Source organism: Diadema antillarum, unplaced genomic scaffold (genome assembly GCF_040938485.1).
Source record: "Diadema antillarum isolate AM-2024a unplaced genomic scaffold, OU_Dant_1.0 seq00001249_RagTag, whole genome shotgun sequence".
NCBI lineage: Eukaryota > Metazoa > Echinodermata > Echinoidea > Diadematoida > Diadematidae > Diadema > Diadema antillarum.
Window position 1 is genome coordinate 889,551 of NW_027272035.1, and position 19,148 is coordinate 908,698.

A 19,148-nucleotide genomic window follows, 5' to 3' on the forward strand; every position below is an offset into this window, starting at 1 on the left:
CACACAGTCATATACCTGTGGAGTCACAAGCGTAGCAATTAGGCGAGTATAGAGTGGCGGACGGATGCGTTGAGTGAGACAGCGTATGGCGTCGGCGACAAGTGAAGCTGATGTACTCCAATAAGGTTCTACGCATGTCTACGGCATCACCTCACTACAACAAGCGTGCAGCATCTATATCCCCATTAAGACGGCGGGAGAACATCAATACCATATGTTACGAGTAACGGATACCTTCAGCAACTGGATTTCTTATGAATAACGGCTGTTCTGGTTTGCTATAGGCACGATGCCCTCAGTGGGGATATGGCGAGGTTGGGTGGCTGTTGTTGGCAGCATTCTGGTGCATTTAACCCTAGGGACGATGTACTCATATGGTGAGTAGACCATCTAATGATCGCATCTCGTTGATGTAGAGAATTGTATGCCCTCCTTTACTGCCACTGACTGCTGCAGACTGCCGGTCATAATTATGTTCGCCCAGCTTTGCCGTATGCCAAGAATTATGTCTTCGCTGTGTAAGCGACCAATATCTATTTAAAGGTCTGTTGATATTAGCAATAAAATGTCGCTTTATGGCGAAACATTATATTTTTGAGATTGTACTCTGAATCTCTCCTGTGTATCATGGCTTACCAAATGAAGCACATGTAGATGAACTTTTGTGAGATGATTTTACAGTGTGTAGGAGGTAGATGTACAAATACAAGGTACAAAAATATTTTGGTAAAGAGATTCAAGATGAGATTGGTGAAAGCTGTAAAAAGGAAATTCATGGTCCTCTGTAGGAAATGATGGACTGTACATGTTTTTGTTATCATTGTCACAGTACTGTATATAGTGTACGTTTTATGTATGATACCATAAAAGGATCATGCAAACATGCACTCTCAGGTTTAAGGTTTGCAAAAGATCATAAAATCATTGAACTTCACTCCAGGCAGTATGCTTTACAGTTCACTCTGAGCTGTAGAATTTGTGTTGTGGATATTTACTACAACTTTATAATGTAGAATGAGAGTTTACCCCACAATAAATCAAATAGATAAATAAATCCATAGACAATAAACCCAGAAACATCATGATTATGAGGCTCTGTGTGACATCAATTCGTTTGAGCAGTATAATATAATTGGGATTTATTCGTCATTCTCTATTTAGGACAGTGAAATGGTAATGGAAAATTTATGACATTTGCAGATATATGCCAACATGTATTCCACACTGATAACCCATCTCAGAAGATACACCATACACCTCTAGTTTATACTGTTTCTGAGAACCTTTCTCCGTATAATTCAAATAAAAATTGATTTGTCAAAGTTGTGTGGTCTGACTAACACTCTAATTCTGCTGTACAGGCAAATCAAAGGAAAATGCTATTGCAAATTGGTAGTGTCTAAGACATTCAGCACACATTGTTCGGAATACTCCATGATATGTTTGCAATTAGCCCATTTTCCAGCTCTTGATATTTTACAAAATGTGGGCGTTGAAAAATGTGTCAGTCATTGATACTTGTGCGTATAAGAAGCTCAAGTGACCCTAATCTTTAAGCGTATATTATTATCCCCTTTTCCATGAAACTGCTACTCCTTAATCTCTCGTATACCAATCACTTTTGAATCAGTTAGGATGGTCCAATGATAATAGGTTATATATCTTTAAGTTTAAAGCTTACTATTCCAAACTATGCAGAAAAGTAGACATTCATTTAAACTGACTTTTTTTTTATTTGGATGATCACATATTGTGTGTGCATATATCTATCAGAATATCTGAACTGTATTTCTATTTTCTGATGTGATGCAAACGTGACTTTCATTTGATCAATTCAAATCACTGAGGTCAAGGCTGATCATTTGATTTGACACCTTATCTGAACACGATTTCATATTCCACAGAAGTAGCAAAATCTTTCTTCGTTTTCTTATTTGATAATCATTCCACTACTCTGTAGGGAATATGGCTCCATATGTTACATCATTCATCCGTAAATACAGCAAACCAGTCACATTATCATACCAGGTGAGTCAGGAGTGTGCTTTAACGTGCTGGAAAGAACACAGTGTCTCACAGTGTGTTTATACTGTGTCCACATAGACGACTATGTGAAAATGATGGAATTTCACACTGTGGTGGGGTTCTTCACAGGGCATTCACATATTAATGTTCTGTTTCACACTGTGAATTAATGATTCACACTGTGAACTGATGATTCACAATGTATTCACACTGTTAAAATGCTCGAAGTTGAACAGTGTGAAGAGATTTCACACTGTTTAACATTATGTTTCACACTGTGTTTCACAATGTGGGACACTGTGTTCTTTGCAGCAGGGTAGTGACATACATGTATTTTGTAATGAGAATAGCATTAAATCATATTCACATGTTTTACATGTAAGAATTCTTATTAGATTATTGGTTATTATTGATTATTGGTGGTAAATCATTTGTTTTAGATGAATATATTGCAATTAAAAAAAATCAAATACTGGAAAATCTTAGCACAAAGGGATGCTGTGCTATAAGTCAAGGAGATATATTCATATATAAAATGTAGATGTATTGCTATTTAAAGGCACTGTGCAGTACTGGTTGAGGTTGGGATTCATGTTTTGAACATTCCTAAGTGAGATAATGAGAAACCTCTTAGGAAATATGAAAGAGCGTGTTATTTTAAGAAGGATTCCACGTTTATTTGATGAAAAATTGGTTTTGAAATGGCTGAGATATCCACAAAAAAGTGATAATAATAAAGGTGACAGGCCACGCCTTTTATTAGGATCTCTTTGTTTCACCTTGTTTTTTGATATCTCAGCCATTTCAAAACCGATTTTCATCAAATAAACTTTTGATACCCCTTAGAATTGCATGCTCTTTGACATCCCATATAGTGGTTTCTGAATTTCTCACAAAACATTACATGCTAAATCCTCACCTCGACCAGAACTGTACACACCCTTTAATTGATGTTCACTTTAATTGTTTTCTGTGCCAGATTGTTACAGAGCTTTAGAGCTATTTTTGCCTTATGTTTTCTGCACCTGTGATTAAATATAGATAGGTCACAACAATTACCTTGTTTACTGCAGCAAGCAGATGTTTTCTATACATGACTAACACTTGAAATTATAGAACCTAAGGACTTTCCCCTCTTTTGTCACCTGTGATTTATCTTCCACATTAAAGAAAATATTGTGATGTGCATTCTGCAGTTTGAGACTAGCCCAGTGTCAAGCTGATAAATCATGGGAATGTCTTTTGTAATATATGACAGATAGGTCATGAGGTTTTCACTGAGATAGATATTCTATGCACATTATGCCTGACTAGTATGCAAAATCCTGGTAACTAATCATAGATGATATCTTAATGATTGCATATAGCAGAAAATAGTATCAGGATTTGTAACAAACTCTCTGAATTTCTTAGAGTGAGATGAGGGACAAATCCAAAATTAGATTGTAAATCTCAATCTGATAGATACAAAAGTCAATCTAATTTTCAAGTCTAATTTTGGATATGTCCCTAATCACAATCTAATAGATTGATTTCCAATCTAAGGGATTTAGAGAGAAGAGTATTATCTTAATATCTGAATAATCATTTTGTCTTCAATTGAAGCTAAATTTTATTTTGGCAATTATGTGAAGAGATGATTACAATCATATTGATTGGAGCTATAAAGGTATAGTACTGTTCCTTGCCATGAATTAGACAGCTACATTTCTTGGAGCTGCCCCTCGGCTAACCTCATTGATATCATATTCTCTGCTCATCCCCTTAAAGCAATATTTTTGTATGATGTGTACTAAAATGTGATTCATCATGTTGAACTGTTCTCATTACCTTTTCACGAGATTTGGATTTCTGTTGCTGTCATACTTAATGATCAATCGACATCAGCACGGTGTCATAAATGAAGACAGGGCTTTTTGTGAATATAGTGTACAGTGCGTAATACCATTCAGGTTATGTAATAGTCTCTTTAGAAGAAGCACTTATTATACTCTCCCCTATAGGTGCCTTGAGCTATAACATGCACACGCAGCCTTGTAAAATATTTCACCAATATAGCTACACTGACCTCGTCAAAATGTGGCACACTTCTTCTTAATATGACAGTGTAATTAATAAATCCACTATATCTCCTGTAAGGCAAGTATTACATTGTGTTCAGCAAATTTCTATTATCAACCGTTACCGTGCTCCATTGTAATATTATGCACTCTGATGTGCAGGGTGTCTGTCATATTGAGTATGTGAATTGTTTATTCAGCATTGTGAAGCCAATTGTATACCATTCCAGTCATGCAATGTAAACAAGTCTGCTGCTTATAGTGCTTGCTTAAAGGGGCTATACAATGCAATGATATGCATGTTGACTTGTGTTGATCTATGAAACCCTCAATGGTCACTTATGTGGCCGAAAGAAGATCTAAATATGTGTCATATATTTCAAAATGATAATTCTACTATCTTTCTTCAAATAGCTAATGGGATACACCCACCAAAGAAAAAAAGCCTTCCAACCCAAGATTCTGCTCCTGACATCATCATTCAATCATTGTTATTGAGTCTGTGATACCTTTGTAGCATATAATAGGTTGTTCCAGGTTAAAAGAGAGAGAGAGAAAAAAAATAAAGCATGTCTCAGTTGTTGCCTGATGCATATAGCAACTATAGTGTATAATGTCTGCAAACCAGATTCGAGAATATTGCCAAGTATTTCCGAAAGAAAATAATATGATTCATGTATTAAAACAATTCAAATTTATAGATATTTCTTCTTCGATGGCCAGGAAAAAAGGGATAATCATTTCACCTGTTCTTATAGCCTATAAGAATATTTGAAATGGATAACCCTTATTCCTGGTCACCAAAGAAGTTATGTCCATAAATTTGAATGGTTTACATGCATTATATTATTTTCTGTGGACTTCTTTTTACGACCTACTGCAGATAGGTGGATTTTAAGTAGATAAAAATATGTTTGTTAATTGTTAAGTTTTTCCATTAAACAAAAAAGTCGGAAAGAAAATAATTTGTGAAGTGCGCAATGTTGTATAGTTGTGAAGTGATTCATTGGCAAACTATTCAACCATTCATCAAATACATTCATGGCACATACATGTATGTCATGTTTTATGTCTGTTAGTGGTGTTGAAAGGAAGGTGTATTTCTGTCTGCTTATTTCTAACTTGATTTCCTAAACATGGGGAATTTAAAGGAAACTAAAGCCAAAATATAAGTTTGGATTGAGTGAAAGCAGCAATATTAGTAGAATATATTAGTGAAAGTATGAGGAAAATCAGACAATCAATATCATATTGAGACCAAGCGTCACAAAACCAACAAAAAGTCGCACGCCTTGATTTTGTACGAGAGGACTAAAATAGGTGAAACGGGTCAACCCAGTCAATCTTGGAAGTTTTTCATATTTTCTTAAAGAGCTATTCTTCTGTTACATAATTCTAAAGTCTTAGATTATAGACCAAGTAGTGGGAAATTGTGTTTTTAGCAGTTTATCTACAATACTTTCTGGTAGAATAGTGTGATTGATAGTTATCTCTTAGAGGCCTCTTTTCATTTCTTAAAAAAAAACTCTTACACACTCTTCACTTTCAAATCTAATAACTTTTGACAAAATAGCGCTACTGCTTTGAAAGTTGGGAGTAGTCATGGATATTATGTGTTTATAATGCTTAATTGCAGCCTAATCTGATAATCCTTTTATAGTTGTTGCTCTGGAGTTTTGCCATCCTTTTTTTTTTGGGGGGGGGGGGGAGGGTGGGGTCCCATTTATTGCACAGAGCACGGCTTGGTAAGATTAAGAGCTTGAATAGACCCTTTATTCTGGAGCCTCTTTTCTCAGTGTGCCAGTGCACCTTTTTTTTTCAGTGTCTGCTTTCTTACAATTATTTAGATAGGTTACGAAAATCCGTTTGTGTTGAGATAAACAGCTATACATCATTTTAAAGCTAAGAGTCTACTCTCCCAGAATCTGCCCACAACTAAAATCCATGTCTGGAGATTTTTTGTTTGTTTGTGTTTTTGTTTTGTGAGGCAGGGTCACAATTGAAAAGTTATGAATTTTTAAAGACTCGGTACCGTCGTCGCTTGATATAGGGAGAGTACTATACATTACATGACTGCATTATGGAGAACAGTATATGAGAAAATAATAAAGAAATTCAACATATTTCACTTCCTAGCATAATGAGAGAGAACTTGCCTTATCTCTTTCAAAGGGAGTAATATTTTCTTTGATTGATATGATTTGATTTGAATTGATTTGATTTGATTTGATTTGATTTACTTCTGCATTTTCACAAAGTATGTACAACATAACAAAACAATTTCCCGATGCTATGCACATTATATCCAACACAAAATGAATATAAATATAATCAGAATGTACCAATAATAAATATCGTACAGGTGAATTATAGTCATACAAAAATTGAAAAATCATTGATTATTCAATGGAATTAATACATACAAAGTGCAGGAGACTGTCATCTTAAGCTGAAGCTTGAGTTTGATGGCGGCCTCAGGAAAAGCATATGGCTTATTCTTCTTTACAAATCATTTAACCCTAACTAGGCCGGGGGGGGGGGGCTCCGAGGCCCCCCCCCCCCCCCCCCGACGTTCTGCGCGATGTATCGCAATCGCAAAAAGCTATCACCGCGACGTTTCGTGACTTTTTTCTTTCGAGTCTCCCGCATCTTTTGACACCAAATTTGCGACACCCGGGCACGCGATTCCGAATTTACGCATAGATATGTACATGCATGTCAGACCAAAAATTGCTCAAAAACGTGAATTCGTGTAGAATTTCAATGCAAACTGTGCTTACAGGCAAATTTCATAAGAGCATGATTATTTTGGTGTTTTATTGATTCAAATCAATGAATAACATATTTTCTTGTTCGGAGCGATGTCGCGGACAAATTTCATCGAAAAAACAATGAAAAACATAAAGTCGAAAAAACAATGAAATACAAAAGAAATTCAAAAAACAATAAAATACTTAAGATTTTTTTCTGATATCACAATTTTTTGTATTACATTTGCTAAGGACACTAAAAAGAATATCTACACAAAAATGTGCCTATTTTGAGCTTTATTTAGTGATTTATACAAAATAGTCTGATTTCATGCATCATTATGCATAAATTAGCATAATTTAGCATAAATGATAATTTTTTTGAAAAATTAACTTCATGGTATTTTAGATTACATCATAGGCAATGTGTGTGCCAATTTTCGTCGCGATCGCGCGGTCGACAGCCGAGATCTGGAGGGGGGGGGGCCCTGGGAGCCCCCCCCCCCCCCCGGCTCTATCAACTACCTAAATACCCCGGCCTAGTTAGGGTTAATACATATCAAATTGTGTAACCGAATAGGGTAGCTACAAAATGCATCGGTGCAACGGTGAGTTAGGGTTAGGGTGCAAGTACATATTATGTGCTGTTTTGTTATCTTCTTTTATGATTGTTGATGCTACATGCATTTGAAATAAAACTATGTCAATAATAAGTCGATGGAATGTGTACTTTTAATGAAAAATTATTTTCTTTTTGATTCTCCTCACATTATCTTTATATTGTTGTCCATGACGTCTTCATGGAGTGTAGTAGTCTTCTTATCCAGAGATGACAGCACTGAAACTTTTAAATTTCATAACTTTTCAATCGATTGTCCGATTTTTGTGAAACTTTCACTGATGTGTTCTACTAATATAGCTGCGTTCACTAAATCTACATTTACATATGGCTGGCAGCGTGATTTGTGTGGTACATTCCCCCCTCCCCTTCCCTAGGAAACATCATTCATCTTTGGCGTGATGGTTTTTGGCCAAGGTATATCCATGTCTGTTGGTGGCTTCATCGAGTCAAGACTTGGTCCTAGATTCACCACCATGATCGGATGCTTCTTGGTCAGGTGACGTCATGAAAACTTCTTTAATTATTTATGGCATAAACACTTTCATCATCAAAATTAATGACACGTGCCTTTCTATCAAAAGTTTCTTGAGTGTATTGGTAATGCAAATATGAACAGAGGCACTGCCATATCTGCTATTGGCTAACATTTTTAATTGAAGGTAATTCGAGATGAAAGCAAGCTTTGATCGACCCCATGAAGTCACGAAAACCACAGAATCCCACTGGAAATTTCCAAGTGATTAGTATGTTTGGCCGTTTACTGTGAATGAGAATATTCGTTCATATACATAAAAGGGGACTGCTTTTTATGACATGAGTGGAAAAATGTTGGATCTTTACGCAGATTGTTCTGATCGACCTAGCATTCAACATTTTATGGCATGATGTCTTGGAAGAAACTGTAGCTGAATAAATTTAAAAAAAAGCTCTTGACTTGCTTTCACAATATATTGCAAGGATAGAGCTACTTGCACCTAAATGGTAAGCCATCTTACATGTGTGTAATAGTGATGGGATTGAGATGAGTTAAAGGCATTATTCACCATTTGCATATGAATAAAAATCCAGCATTAGTTTTCTTCAAAATAGTTCTAAAATGTGAGTTAGGGATAGAAACAATCAATGTAAAAATGTTAATCAGTATAATCAATGTTAAGTATTGCTAAATATGAAGAATAATGTTTTGTTAGATTTTTTTATAGAATAAACCGTCCACAGTTATGGCTTATTGAGAAAAATAATCATGATATCTCCTTATAGTTTAGGCCGTATTGTAAAAAAGAAAATAACATATGGATGTTTTGTGATACAACTCACACATATGCATCAAATGTGGTAACTCTGACATTTTGAAATCACTGCTCCCAATAGTAAACATTGGCTTTATCTATTAATGCATGATTTGCTCACAGCGCTGGTATGATGCTGTCTGCAGTCGCCATCAGGGTTTCTTTCTTCCTTCTTCTGCTGACCTATGGCCTCATCTTTGGGCTGGGCATTGGCATTGCCTATGTGCCTCCCATTGTCTGCTGCATAAGAGTGAGTATCTCTGAACCTCACTTCTTCTCCCTTCATTCATTCATTCATTCATTCATTCATTCATTCATTCATTCATTCATTCATTCATTCATTCATTCATTCATTCTGGCATTCTGGCATTTTTCCATTTCTAACAGAAACGTAGATATTGTACAGAAATTAGATACATAAATTCCATCACAGTACATGATAAAGGATAGGTTTACAGAATATTTCAAGTATATGGAAATGCTGGAAATGGGGAGGAATGCCAAAAAGCAGTGCTTGTAGGGTGCATTCCCCCCACACGTAATCCTTGATATGATAATTATTGAACAGGTTTAGGGTGACATTGAAAGCAGTAATTAAAAGTTTAATTGATTGATATCACAGTAATCACATGCAGGTAAAGGGACTGTGGAACCATGGAGGGGGGGGGGTGCTGCTGCCCCCTCCCCCTAATTTGGTCACACACACACACACACACACACACACACACACACACACACACAAGCAATGATAAAGCCAAATCAAGGTTCCATTCTTAAATTCTTCCTGTTTAAGGGGGAGGGAGGGTACCCTTGACCCACTCCATCCAGCCCTCAGCCTCCCACCCACCCCCAAACATGCACTCTGTGTGTGTGTGTGGGGGGGGGGGGGGGGTGCTTATATATTCAAGACTGGCATGACTGGGTGCTCCTGGCTGCAATTCATTTCAAAGTAGATTGTTTCCATAGCAACTGCCTCATAAATTCAGGATTGCTTGCATATCTTGAGTGGAATCAACACAACAGTAAACAGAAAAAAAAAAACCTTATAGGGTTACAAAAAAAAACAACTACTTAGTATACAGCAAAACATACCCTATGGGTAGGTTTGCAGTACAATATATGTGGGAAGTCCTAAAAAGGACTGTAGAGAGAAGAGAGAATGAAAAGAAAAGTGTCATATTGTACTCTGTTGAGCTGTTTCATATTTTAGATGTAATAATGCAGTACTATAATATGCAAATAAACAAGGTTTAATACAGTGGGAAAATTCCACATAAAATGTGTGAGAGCCAGTGCTTTCCACCAGCAAATTTCAAAATGACAAGGGGGTGATAGAACAATTTGTCATGATTGAGTGAATATATGAGAATGTGTGGGACGATAACACACAATGTGACAATGGCTGCACCTTGCTTGTCGCAATTTTCAATAGAACAGGATAATTTGCAGAATACGCTCCCACTGTACTCCAGTCTTGGTATGTCAATTCACAACTTCTATACACCCATTCTTTCTGTATCTTTATGGCAATTAAACAATGTATTCGGGTATGAAAATGTGTTTTGCCAGTATAACCTTCTTTAAAGAACCATGTTGATAGGATCACAAAAAAGAGTCTTCTTTTTCAACAACCAGCAAAACATTTTTGTAGACAAGAACACTTGACTAGCTGTATGGAGGCTAGGGTAATAGTTGTGTACAGGGTTACGATGTGAATAACATGATTAAAGATGAATAAAATTGTTATATATCTTTTATTTTGTTAGACTACAGCATAACTCAAAATTCATAAATGATTGTTTTCCTTTGCTTTAGTGCAGTAAAATGTAGACTTATGGAAGGGATGGTCTACAATTATATGGAGATCAGTGTTTTGCCCAAGCGTCTGAAGTGACTCTTACAGCTGTATACATGATTGAGGTGTTCCCCTCCCCCTCCTTTAATCCTTTAGTCCACTTAAAGGGCTTGTAGGCCTGTAGTCTTGGTTGAGATGGGGAATCAGGTTTGTGAGATAATTAGAAGTCACTTTAATATGAAATGATAAAGAGCATACAATTCTGAGAGAACTTGAATGATTATGTGCTGAAATTTGTTTTTTAAATGGCTGAGATAAACAAAAACAAAGCAGAGCAAAGTTTTTCTAATAAAAGGTAGGTCCTCTCCTTTATTCATGTTATTAGGACTTCTTTCTTTTTGGATATCACAGCCATTTTTAAAACGATTTTCATGAAAAACAAAATTAATTCCTTGTAGATTTGTATGTTCTTTAATACAAATGTATTTCATATATAAGTGGTTTCTAATCATTTCACAAGAATTAAAATTCTGAATCCAATCTCAACAAAAACTATACCATCCCTTTAAACTTGACTCTCAGTTTGAACTATTTCCATTACAGAGGCATCATGGTTATAGAAATGTGATTAGAATGAATATTGCAATTATATTAGTAGAATTATTTTAATGAAAATTATGTAGAGTTATGTACTGTCTTGAACTGATATGAAAATTCTTTTTACACCTCACTGATACATAATAATATAGGAGGAGATAATGGTGTGGTGGTACTTTGCCAATAGTACAACCAGGTATTTCTGCCAGGACTTTTGATGGATAGCAGACTCCTAATACTGGCAGAAAATTTACAAAGTGTATACATTTGAATATTTGATATCTGTGTCATAACATTTTTTTTTCTCACTTACTTTTCTATCTAAAAATGACCCAAACATACCACAGTGATCACATGATGATTGATTGATTATCATCATATCCATGTTTTGTTCCAGTGGCTGCCACACAGAAAAGGTCTTGTCAGCGGACTGGTGGTGGCAGGCTTTGGGGGCGGGGCCTTCATTTTTAACATCGTCCAAACTGCGTTCCTCAATCCACACAACCTGAAGGCAAATATTACCGATCCCACAGAACCTACTGATAGGTGAGTTGCATATAATATACTGGTTGAGGTCTCATCAGCTAGTACAAATACATCTTGCACCGCATTAACTTACCACTCACAGGGGTCAAATGCCTGTGAATAGTTGTATAGGGTAACAATACATAACAGCAATAGTAAATTCGCAGATCTGTATACTGTATATAGGTTATCTACATACCAGTGGTAAACTCTAACATCTCTTATTATTTAGAGTTCTTCTGTAAAAGCAAATAGTTGAAGAAGAATGACTCCACAACAATATATGAATTCAGTCCATTAGAAATTGAATATGCACCAGTGAAGTTTGAGAAATACTATGAGACAGTTCATCAAAAGTTACAAATCTATACAGAAGAGGACAGCTTTGGTTCAATTAGTGTGCTGTCAAGTGTCAACACAGCAGAAAGCTGTCAAGTGCTGTCAAGTGTCAACACAGCAGAAAGCTACATGTATGATACATGTATTATGATAGTTGTACAATATAGACAAAGTATAAAGTAAAATTCCATGTTCACCTTCATTATCCTTGTAGACTGAATGAAACAGATCTTGACTTACTTTCTTCAGATAAGGCAGGGAAGTATTAATTAACCCATACCATATGTCTGCAACAATTGAAGTCAAGGGGAATGATTTCTGTCAATGAGCTCTGTATAGGTCATATTACAGATGATGCTGGACTACTTTAAAACCAGAAGATTCGCAAAATTAAACTGCATGCAAAAGTTCTTATCTACACTATGATGTATTGGATGCCAGTGGCACTCCGCAAAAATTTAACAGCATGACGAAAAAAAGGTCGGCTCCAAATTTCGTGCCGCAAACATTTCTGGTTTTGAGGTAGCCTGTGTAATGTATTAGATTCATTGAATACATATTTTCTCATTTTTTGTTGTTGTTACCTGTGACAGATACTATGGCCAGGCTTCTATTCTGGACAAGGTTCCATTGTCCTTCATACTGCAAGGAGGAATATTTCTAGCCATTCAACTCATCGGATCTCTTCTCATCACTAATCCCCCTCAAGGATGGGTTAGTGTACCTCTTACTTTGTCTAATCTTTTGTCTAATCTCTTGGAATGTTCTGATCGAGGCTGCCAAAAATCATATTATCTCTTATTTTGCAGTACATGTGTGTATGATGAAATATTTTCTGAGAAAATAGGTAAAATGAAACACACACACACACACACACACACACACACACACACACACACATAGAAATGGAAAAGCATAATATCTGGTTAAAGGTTGATTCCTGTTCTTTTTTCCCCAGATTTTGCATGAATAGAAAACAAATGAAAAGTTTTGAAATGAACTGAAATTGAGGGTACAAGGGAGAAACAGGCCCTGGGGTGAAATGATTCAAATCAAAGTTTACACTTACAATATTCATACTCTATGGGTAGATGGGCATTTCCACGGTTAAAAAGTATGTTTCCTGGATGTCAGGATATCTTCTGTTTCCAATGTACATTACAACCCCCCCCCCCCCATACAATATGGTCTTTGAGAACACTTGAACAAAAGATAACTTAGCCCCCAGAATGCTTCAAACAAGCCATGTATTAAAATTTATGCAAACAAAAATTTTGTATGCGAACATAGGCCTGAACTGACATGATCTGTGTACTAACATTATGTAAATAATAACATATGATATAGTAATATGAATAATATATTATTTGACCATCATATTATAATGGTCAAATAATAAATGATAACTGGAAATTTAAAACTTACATCTTGACCAACAGATAGATATTTTATGTCAAGAGTGCAGTGTATGATGATTATTCCACTGGTCTCTACCCTGCTTCCTTTGCATCTTAATTCTCCCTTTCACTACCAGGCTAATGGATCCTTCACTGATGAGAGCAGCTTGTTGGAGTCTGAGGCCACGCCCAAACCCTCTTCCGGAGCAGTGGAGAGTACAGGAGAGGGAACAAGTGACAAAGGCAGTCAGGGGAAACTCTCCCCCAGTAAGACCCTTGCCTTTGGGACTCCAAAACCAGTCAAAGTTGAGGAGGACACGAGGGTATCTGGACTAGACCTGACCCCAAAGATGATGGTCAAGACCAAGGAATTTTGGCTACTTTGGCTGACCTATCTGGCTAATGGTCAAGGCATCACTTTGATATCTACTCTCTATAAGGTATATATGTTGGGATGGTTTCAAATGTGTGTGTGGTCCTATCTATGTTGTGACATTTCTTAAAGCCAAATTTAAGTCAGTTTGCCATGGCAACACTGGCACAGCAGGATTGTAACATATGTCTCAATTATGCATTGCAATGGGCTAAAATGCCCTTTACTGTCAATGGTGATGGCAGAATCCTCAAACATTCTGGAGGGAAAAAAGTGATGTATTCTTCCAATAAAGACAGAACTTATGAGGAATGCATCAATTCCCTTCATCATTTCAATAAAATACTGCTTACTTCCCATGCTGAAACAAAATGGCTGTAGCCTAATATGGCCTAATATGTGAACTCTTTGGATCTGTCTCTCTCATAGGCCTATGGTCAGACATTCATTAATGATGACCACTTCCTTGCCATCGTTGGGTCTTTTTCCGCCGTCTTCAACGGTCTTGGTCGTGTGTTCTGGGGATCTCTTGCTGACAAGTTTTCTTACAGGGTGAGTTGATGCTGTATCACCCCTACATGTAATATCAACGCTAAATGTAATATCGACCCTAAATGTAATACACCTTTAATAACCCTAAATGTAATACTTTTTAACCCTAAATGTAACATCGACCCTAAATGTAATACCACTTAACCCTAAATGTAATACACCTTGAATAACCCTAAATGTAATACACCTTAACCCTAAATGTAATAACAACCCTAAATGTAATATCGACCCTAAATGTAATACATCTTAACGCTAAATGTAATATCAACCCTAAATGTAATAAACCTTAACCCTGAATGTAATAACAACCCTAAATGTAGTACATCTTAACACTAAATGTAATAACAACCCTAAATGTAATACATTTTAACGCTAAATGTTATAAAAATCCTAAGTGTAATTCATGTCAACCCTATCAAATGTAACACATTTTAATGCTCAATGTAATTACGACCTTAAATTTAATACACCTCTTTATAGAGAGTGTAACCAACGCAAAATATCGGGCAAAAGGTCAGGGGGTAGGGGATATGACGCAACTTTCTATAGCAGTCAAGAGCAGCAATAATTGCTTAGATCTGTTTTTGTCGTTTACCCAGGTGAAAATCACACAGTCTTATTGATTCCTTTCATTCCTGCAAAGTTAATCAGGTCCATGTGACATAGTCTTTAAAAATCTATTACTTTTATTATACGATCACACAAACATTTTGTATTCCAATCTTCATTCAGTGTTCATGATTGTTTACAGTTTTGTTGGAAAAAAAATGGGCCAAAATTCTTTGCAAGAAAATTCTGAATAAGAATAATATTGCAAGAAAAAACAAACAAAAAAATATTTCGTGTACCCTCCCCACGACAAATTGCCCCAGTTTTGTGTCACTTAGTTGTAGTGATTGCCAGGAGTAGTGAACAATGTCATTAGGCTAATATTTCGGACACTGATTTGCTGGCATGTCAATGTGTGACAGATATTTCGTCATTGAAGCACTATATAGATAATGATGGTTCATAAAAATTTAGCGAAATCTTTCTAAATCTTTCTAATTTCTAATTCTCTTATTCTCGTTTCATATAGGCGTATGTGTTTTTTTTTCTTGCAATATTATTCATATTCAGAATTTCCTTGCAAAGAATTTTTGCCCATTTTTTTTTTCAACAAAACTGTAAACAATCATGAAAACTGAATGAACATTGGAATACAAAATGTTTGTGTGATTGTATGAAAACGGTAATAGATTTAAAGACTATGTCACATGGACGTAATTAACTTTGCAGCAAACAAAGGAATTAATAAGACTGTGTGATTTTTACCTGGGTAAATAACAAAAACAAATCCAAGCAATTATTGCTGCTCTTGACTGCTTTACAAAGTTTCATCATGGCCCCTACCCCCTGACCTTTTGCCCGATATTCTGTATTGTTTACACTCTCTATAATGAGGTGTATTAAATTTAGGGTCGTAATTACATTTAGCGTTGAAATGTATTACATTTAATAGGGTTGACATGAATTACATTTAGGATTGTTATTACATTTAGCGTTAAGATGTATTACATTTAGAGTCGATATTACATTTAGGGTTGAAATGTATTACATTTAGGGTTGTTATTACATTTAGGGTTAAGGTGTATTACATTTAGGGTCGATATTACATTTAGGGTTAAGATTTATTACATTTAGGGTCGATATTACATTTAGGGTTAAAAAGTATTACATTTAGGGTTGACATGTATTACATTTAGGGCTGTTATTACATTTAGGGTTGACACGTATTACATTTAGGGTTGTCTCTGTTTATTACATTTAGGGTTAAAATGTATTACATTCAGGGTTGACTCGATTATTACATTTAGCGTTAAAATGTATTACATTTAGGGTTGTTATTACATTTAGGATTAAGGTGTATTACATTTAGGATTAAGATGTATTACATTTAGGGTCGATATTACATTTAGCGTTGATATTACATTTAGGGGTGATACAGATGCTACCTAGACCTGACTTCCTTTCTTGTTTGAATTTATTTTATTCCCTGCAGTCAGAATGGGATTCAGGTACTGATACCTCAAATCAATTTTTCCACATAAAAACTCTGAAATGTTGAATGTTATTTTTAGTTACATTGTGCCAAGGGGACAGCATCTTTGCCTGATTTGTGTAGAATACTTAGAATGCCTACAGTGAAATTATCAGAACTTGTTCAGGAGAATGAGAATCACTTTGCCACCAACTGGTGGCTTGATGCAAGGTGTATACCAGCATTAAATCATATCATCGCTATGGTGATAAAACCTTGTATCTCAAACTGTGATGAAAATCACTTTTTTAAACCAGTTGTCAGAGTCTGAATCCTAGCTGTCTTACCCCCAAAAATAATGCTACCGTAGCATGTTAAAGATATTGTTTACATTTGGGAGCAGAGATTTAAAAAGTGTCTGAGTTATCACATTTGATGCATATGTTAGGTCAGTTGCATCACAAAGCATCCTACCATATAACGATTTTGCCATAAAGCCTAAAATATACATGGAGATATCACTATTTTTCTGACTAAGCCATAACTGGTAGACAGTTTAGTCTAGAAACAATTTTATCGTTACTGTTGTTCACATTTTGTATATTTTACAATACTTAACATTGATTATACTGAGTAACTTTTTGGTACTGATTGTTTCTATCCCTAACTCACATTTCAAAAATGTTTTGAAGTACTAGAGCTTGGAGTTTGTTTCACCTGCAAATGGTAAACAATGCCTTAAAGGAAAGGTGATTCTAATTGTTATAGTGCTCTAAAACTGGCTGCCATGTTTTTTCCCTCATCTCAATATGACATTTTTGAGATATGAGGTTGTTTCATCCAAACAGCAATATGTTTTCAGCAGTATACCAACTGGTGATGTTATGTATAGGCATCACTTGATAGAGTAAAAAGAAATTTAAAGTGTAATAGATCCCCACCTGACAAACCCTGTAGCTATAGGTGATGTCTTGACCAACCCATTGTACAGAAATGATCACTTCACACAGAAATGATCATTGTGCATTAAAACCATGGAGAAACTGACCATGAAGTGATTTTATTTTGCCCTGTGCAGGTGATAATGATGGTGCTATCTGGAACTACTGCTGCACTCTTCACCACATTAATTGCCACCCAGTATGTAGGTCGGGTCATGTTCTTCATCTGGGTCTGTGCCATTTTCTTCGTATTCAGTGGAAATTTCGCTCTCTTCCCAACAGTAACCGCCAGGTTAGCAATCATCAATGTTTAATAACAGTGACAGTGAGCTGGCGCTGAAACCATAAGTGTAACTATGATAGAATGCTAAATGTATGTTCTTTAATTGCCAGACTTTTGATATGTCAGGTATGTGAACTTTACACTATATGCAGTGCTAGTTAACACATTTGTCTAATAACCCTTGCTACAAACCCTATTCGGTTGACCTTTCTTTCAACATGTTCTTTTGTTTTGAAATACCCATGTAATAAACTTTATACTGTTTAGAGCAAGTGCTTCATATTCCTATAGGCTTTCACCCATCTCTATTCATGTCTTTCTACTTAGCATAGACTTTACAGGCTGAACAGGGTCCCTAACATAAAGGGTTAAAATGATGACATCTTTAAGTTTGGAGATACATATATAGTACACAATTGTACATACACACTTGCACACATAATTATACACATATATCTACACACATACATAGATATGTTTAGCCTGTTAGTATTACAGTAAACTCCAGTGTTTCATCAGTTGGACAGATCAGACAGGATCACAAAAAGGACTCTTTTGTGGTATAAAGCGTGTATTTTTTCCCTTTTGTTTGTACATCTTTCTACGTGTAGTATTAGATTTATGATGTTGGCTACCATGTCTGCATGTTCTTGTATTTGTTCACAGGGCCTTTGGAGTCACAAGCTTTGGGCTGAACTACGGACTTGTCTTCACTGCCATGGCACTATCCACCCTCATAGGGGCTTCTCTTGCCTCTGTTCTTCATGATCACATCAGCTGGTTGGGCATGTTTCTCATTGTGGCTGCATTTTCTTTCATTAGTAAGAATTTCCTGTTCTTCTTTACGTCGCTTGAATCTATCAAGATTAAGTCTCTTAAATGTCTTATTTCTTTTATTTCATTCTCTGTTGTGATTGCTTTGAGCTGTGAGCACAGGGCCATTAGCTTTTGTAAGTCAATTCCTTGATCCTGCGTGTATTGAATAAAAAGAGAAGTATTCTAAAAAAAAGTTGCAAACATTTGAATTCTGGCTTTAGTATTTTCAAGTGCCCATTTTTTTTTTATTTCACTGAATACAGCAATACCTGTCAGCGAAAGTAATTGAAGTGCATATCTTTACCTGTAGGTGACCTGAAGAAAGAATGTATCTGAAAAAGAGGGGACAAATTACAAAATTTTCTGAGATTGAAATTTTGGGAGTTCAGCAATATTATGATAATAATAATGATAATGAATAACATTTATATAGCGCTTAATACTGATGTTTCTAAGCGCAATATATCACTTTAGTTAACAATTCTAGTCACATTTATTTGTATCTGTGTGTTCTACTTTTGTTTGGTGTGTTGTTGTTTTATCCAGGTGTTATCTTGACCATCTTCTTTCGAATGACCAACAGAGAGGGAAATGCCATCTAGACGGTCAGATTTCTTCAGCCTATCACACTGGAAGAAAGACATACACAGGATGTTACTCAAGTCGTGTGCAGGATTGTCTCCCTCTACATGATGTTGAGGATAAAGATTGATTTGGTTGAAATGCAAAACGTTTGTCAATAGCACCTGGTTCATCTCTCTAAA

General features: G+C 35.8%; 1 protein-coding gene across 1 annotated transcript; it reads left to right on the top strand.

Annotated features, from left to right (window-relative positions):
• The first annotated feature begins 289 nt into the window (after window positions 1–289).
• Window positions 290–18,986, top strand: LOC139745282 (apicoplast pyruvate carrier 1-like). The gene is made up of 11 exons (XM_071655683.1): window positions 290–377; window positions 1,961–2,028; window positions 7,832–7,953; window positions 8,870–8,996; window positions 11,536–11,684; window positions 12,596–12,716; window positions 13,537–13,839; window positions 14,202–14,324; window positions 17,423–17,577; window positions 18,235–18,389; window positions 18,931–18,986. The coding sequence occupies exons 1-11, from the start codon at window positions 290–292 to the stop codon at window positions 18,984–18,986; spliced, it is 1,467 nt and encodes a 488-aa protein (XP_071511784.1).
• The last annotated feature ends 162 nt before the right edge of the window (window positions 18,987–19,148 follow it).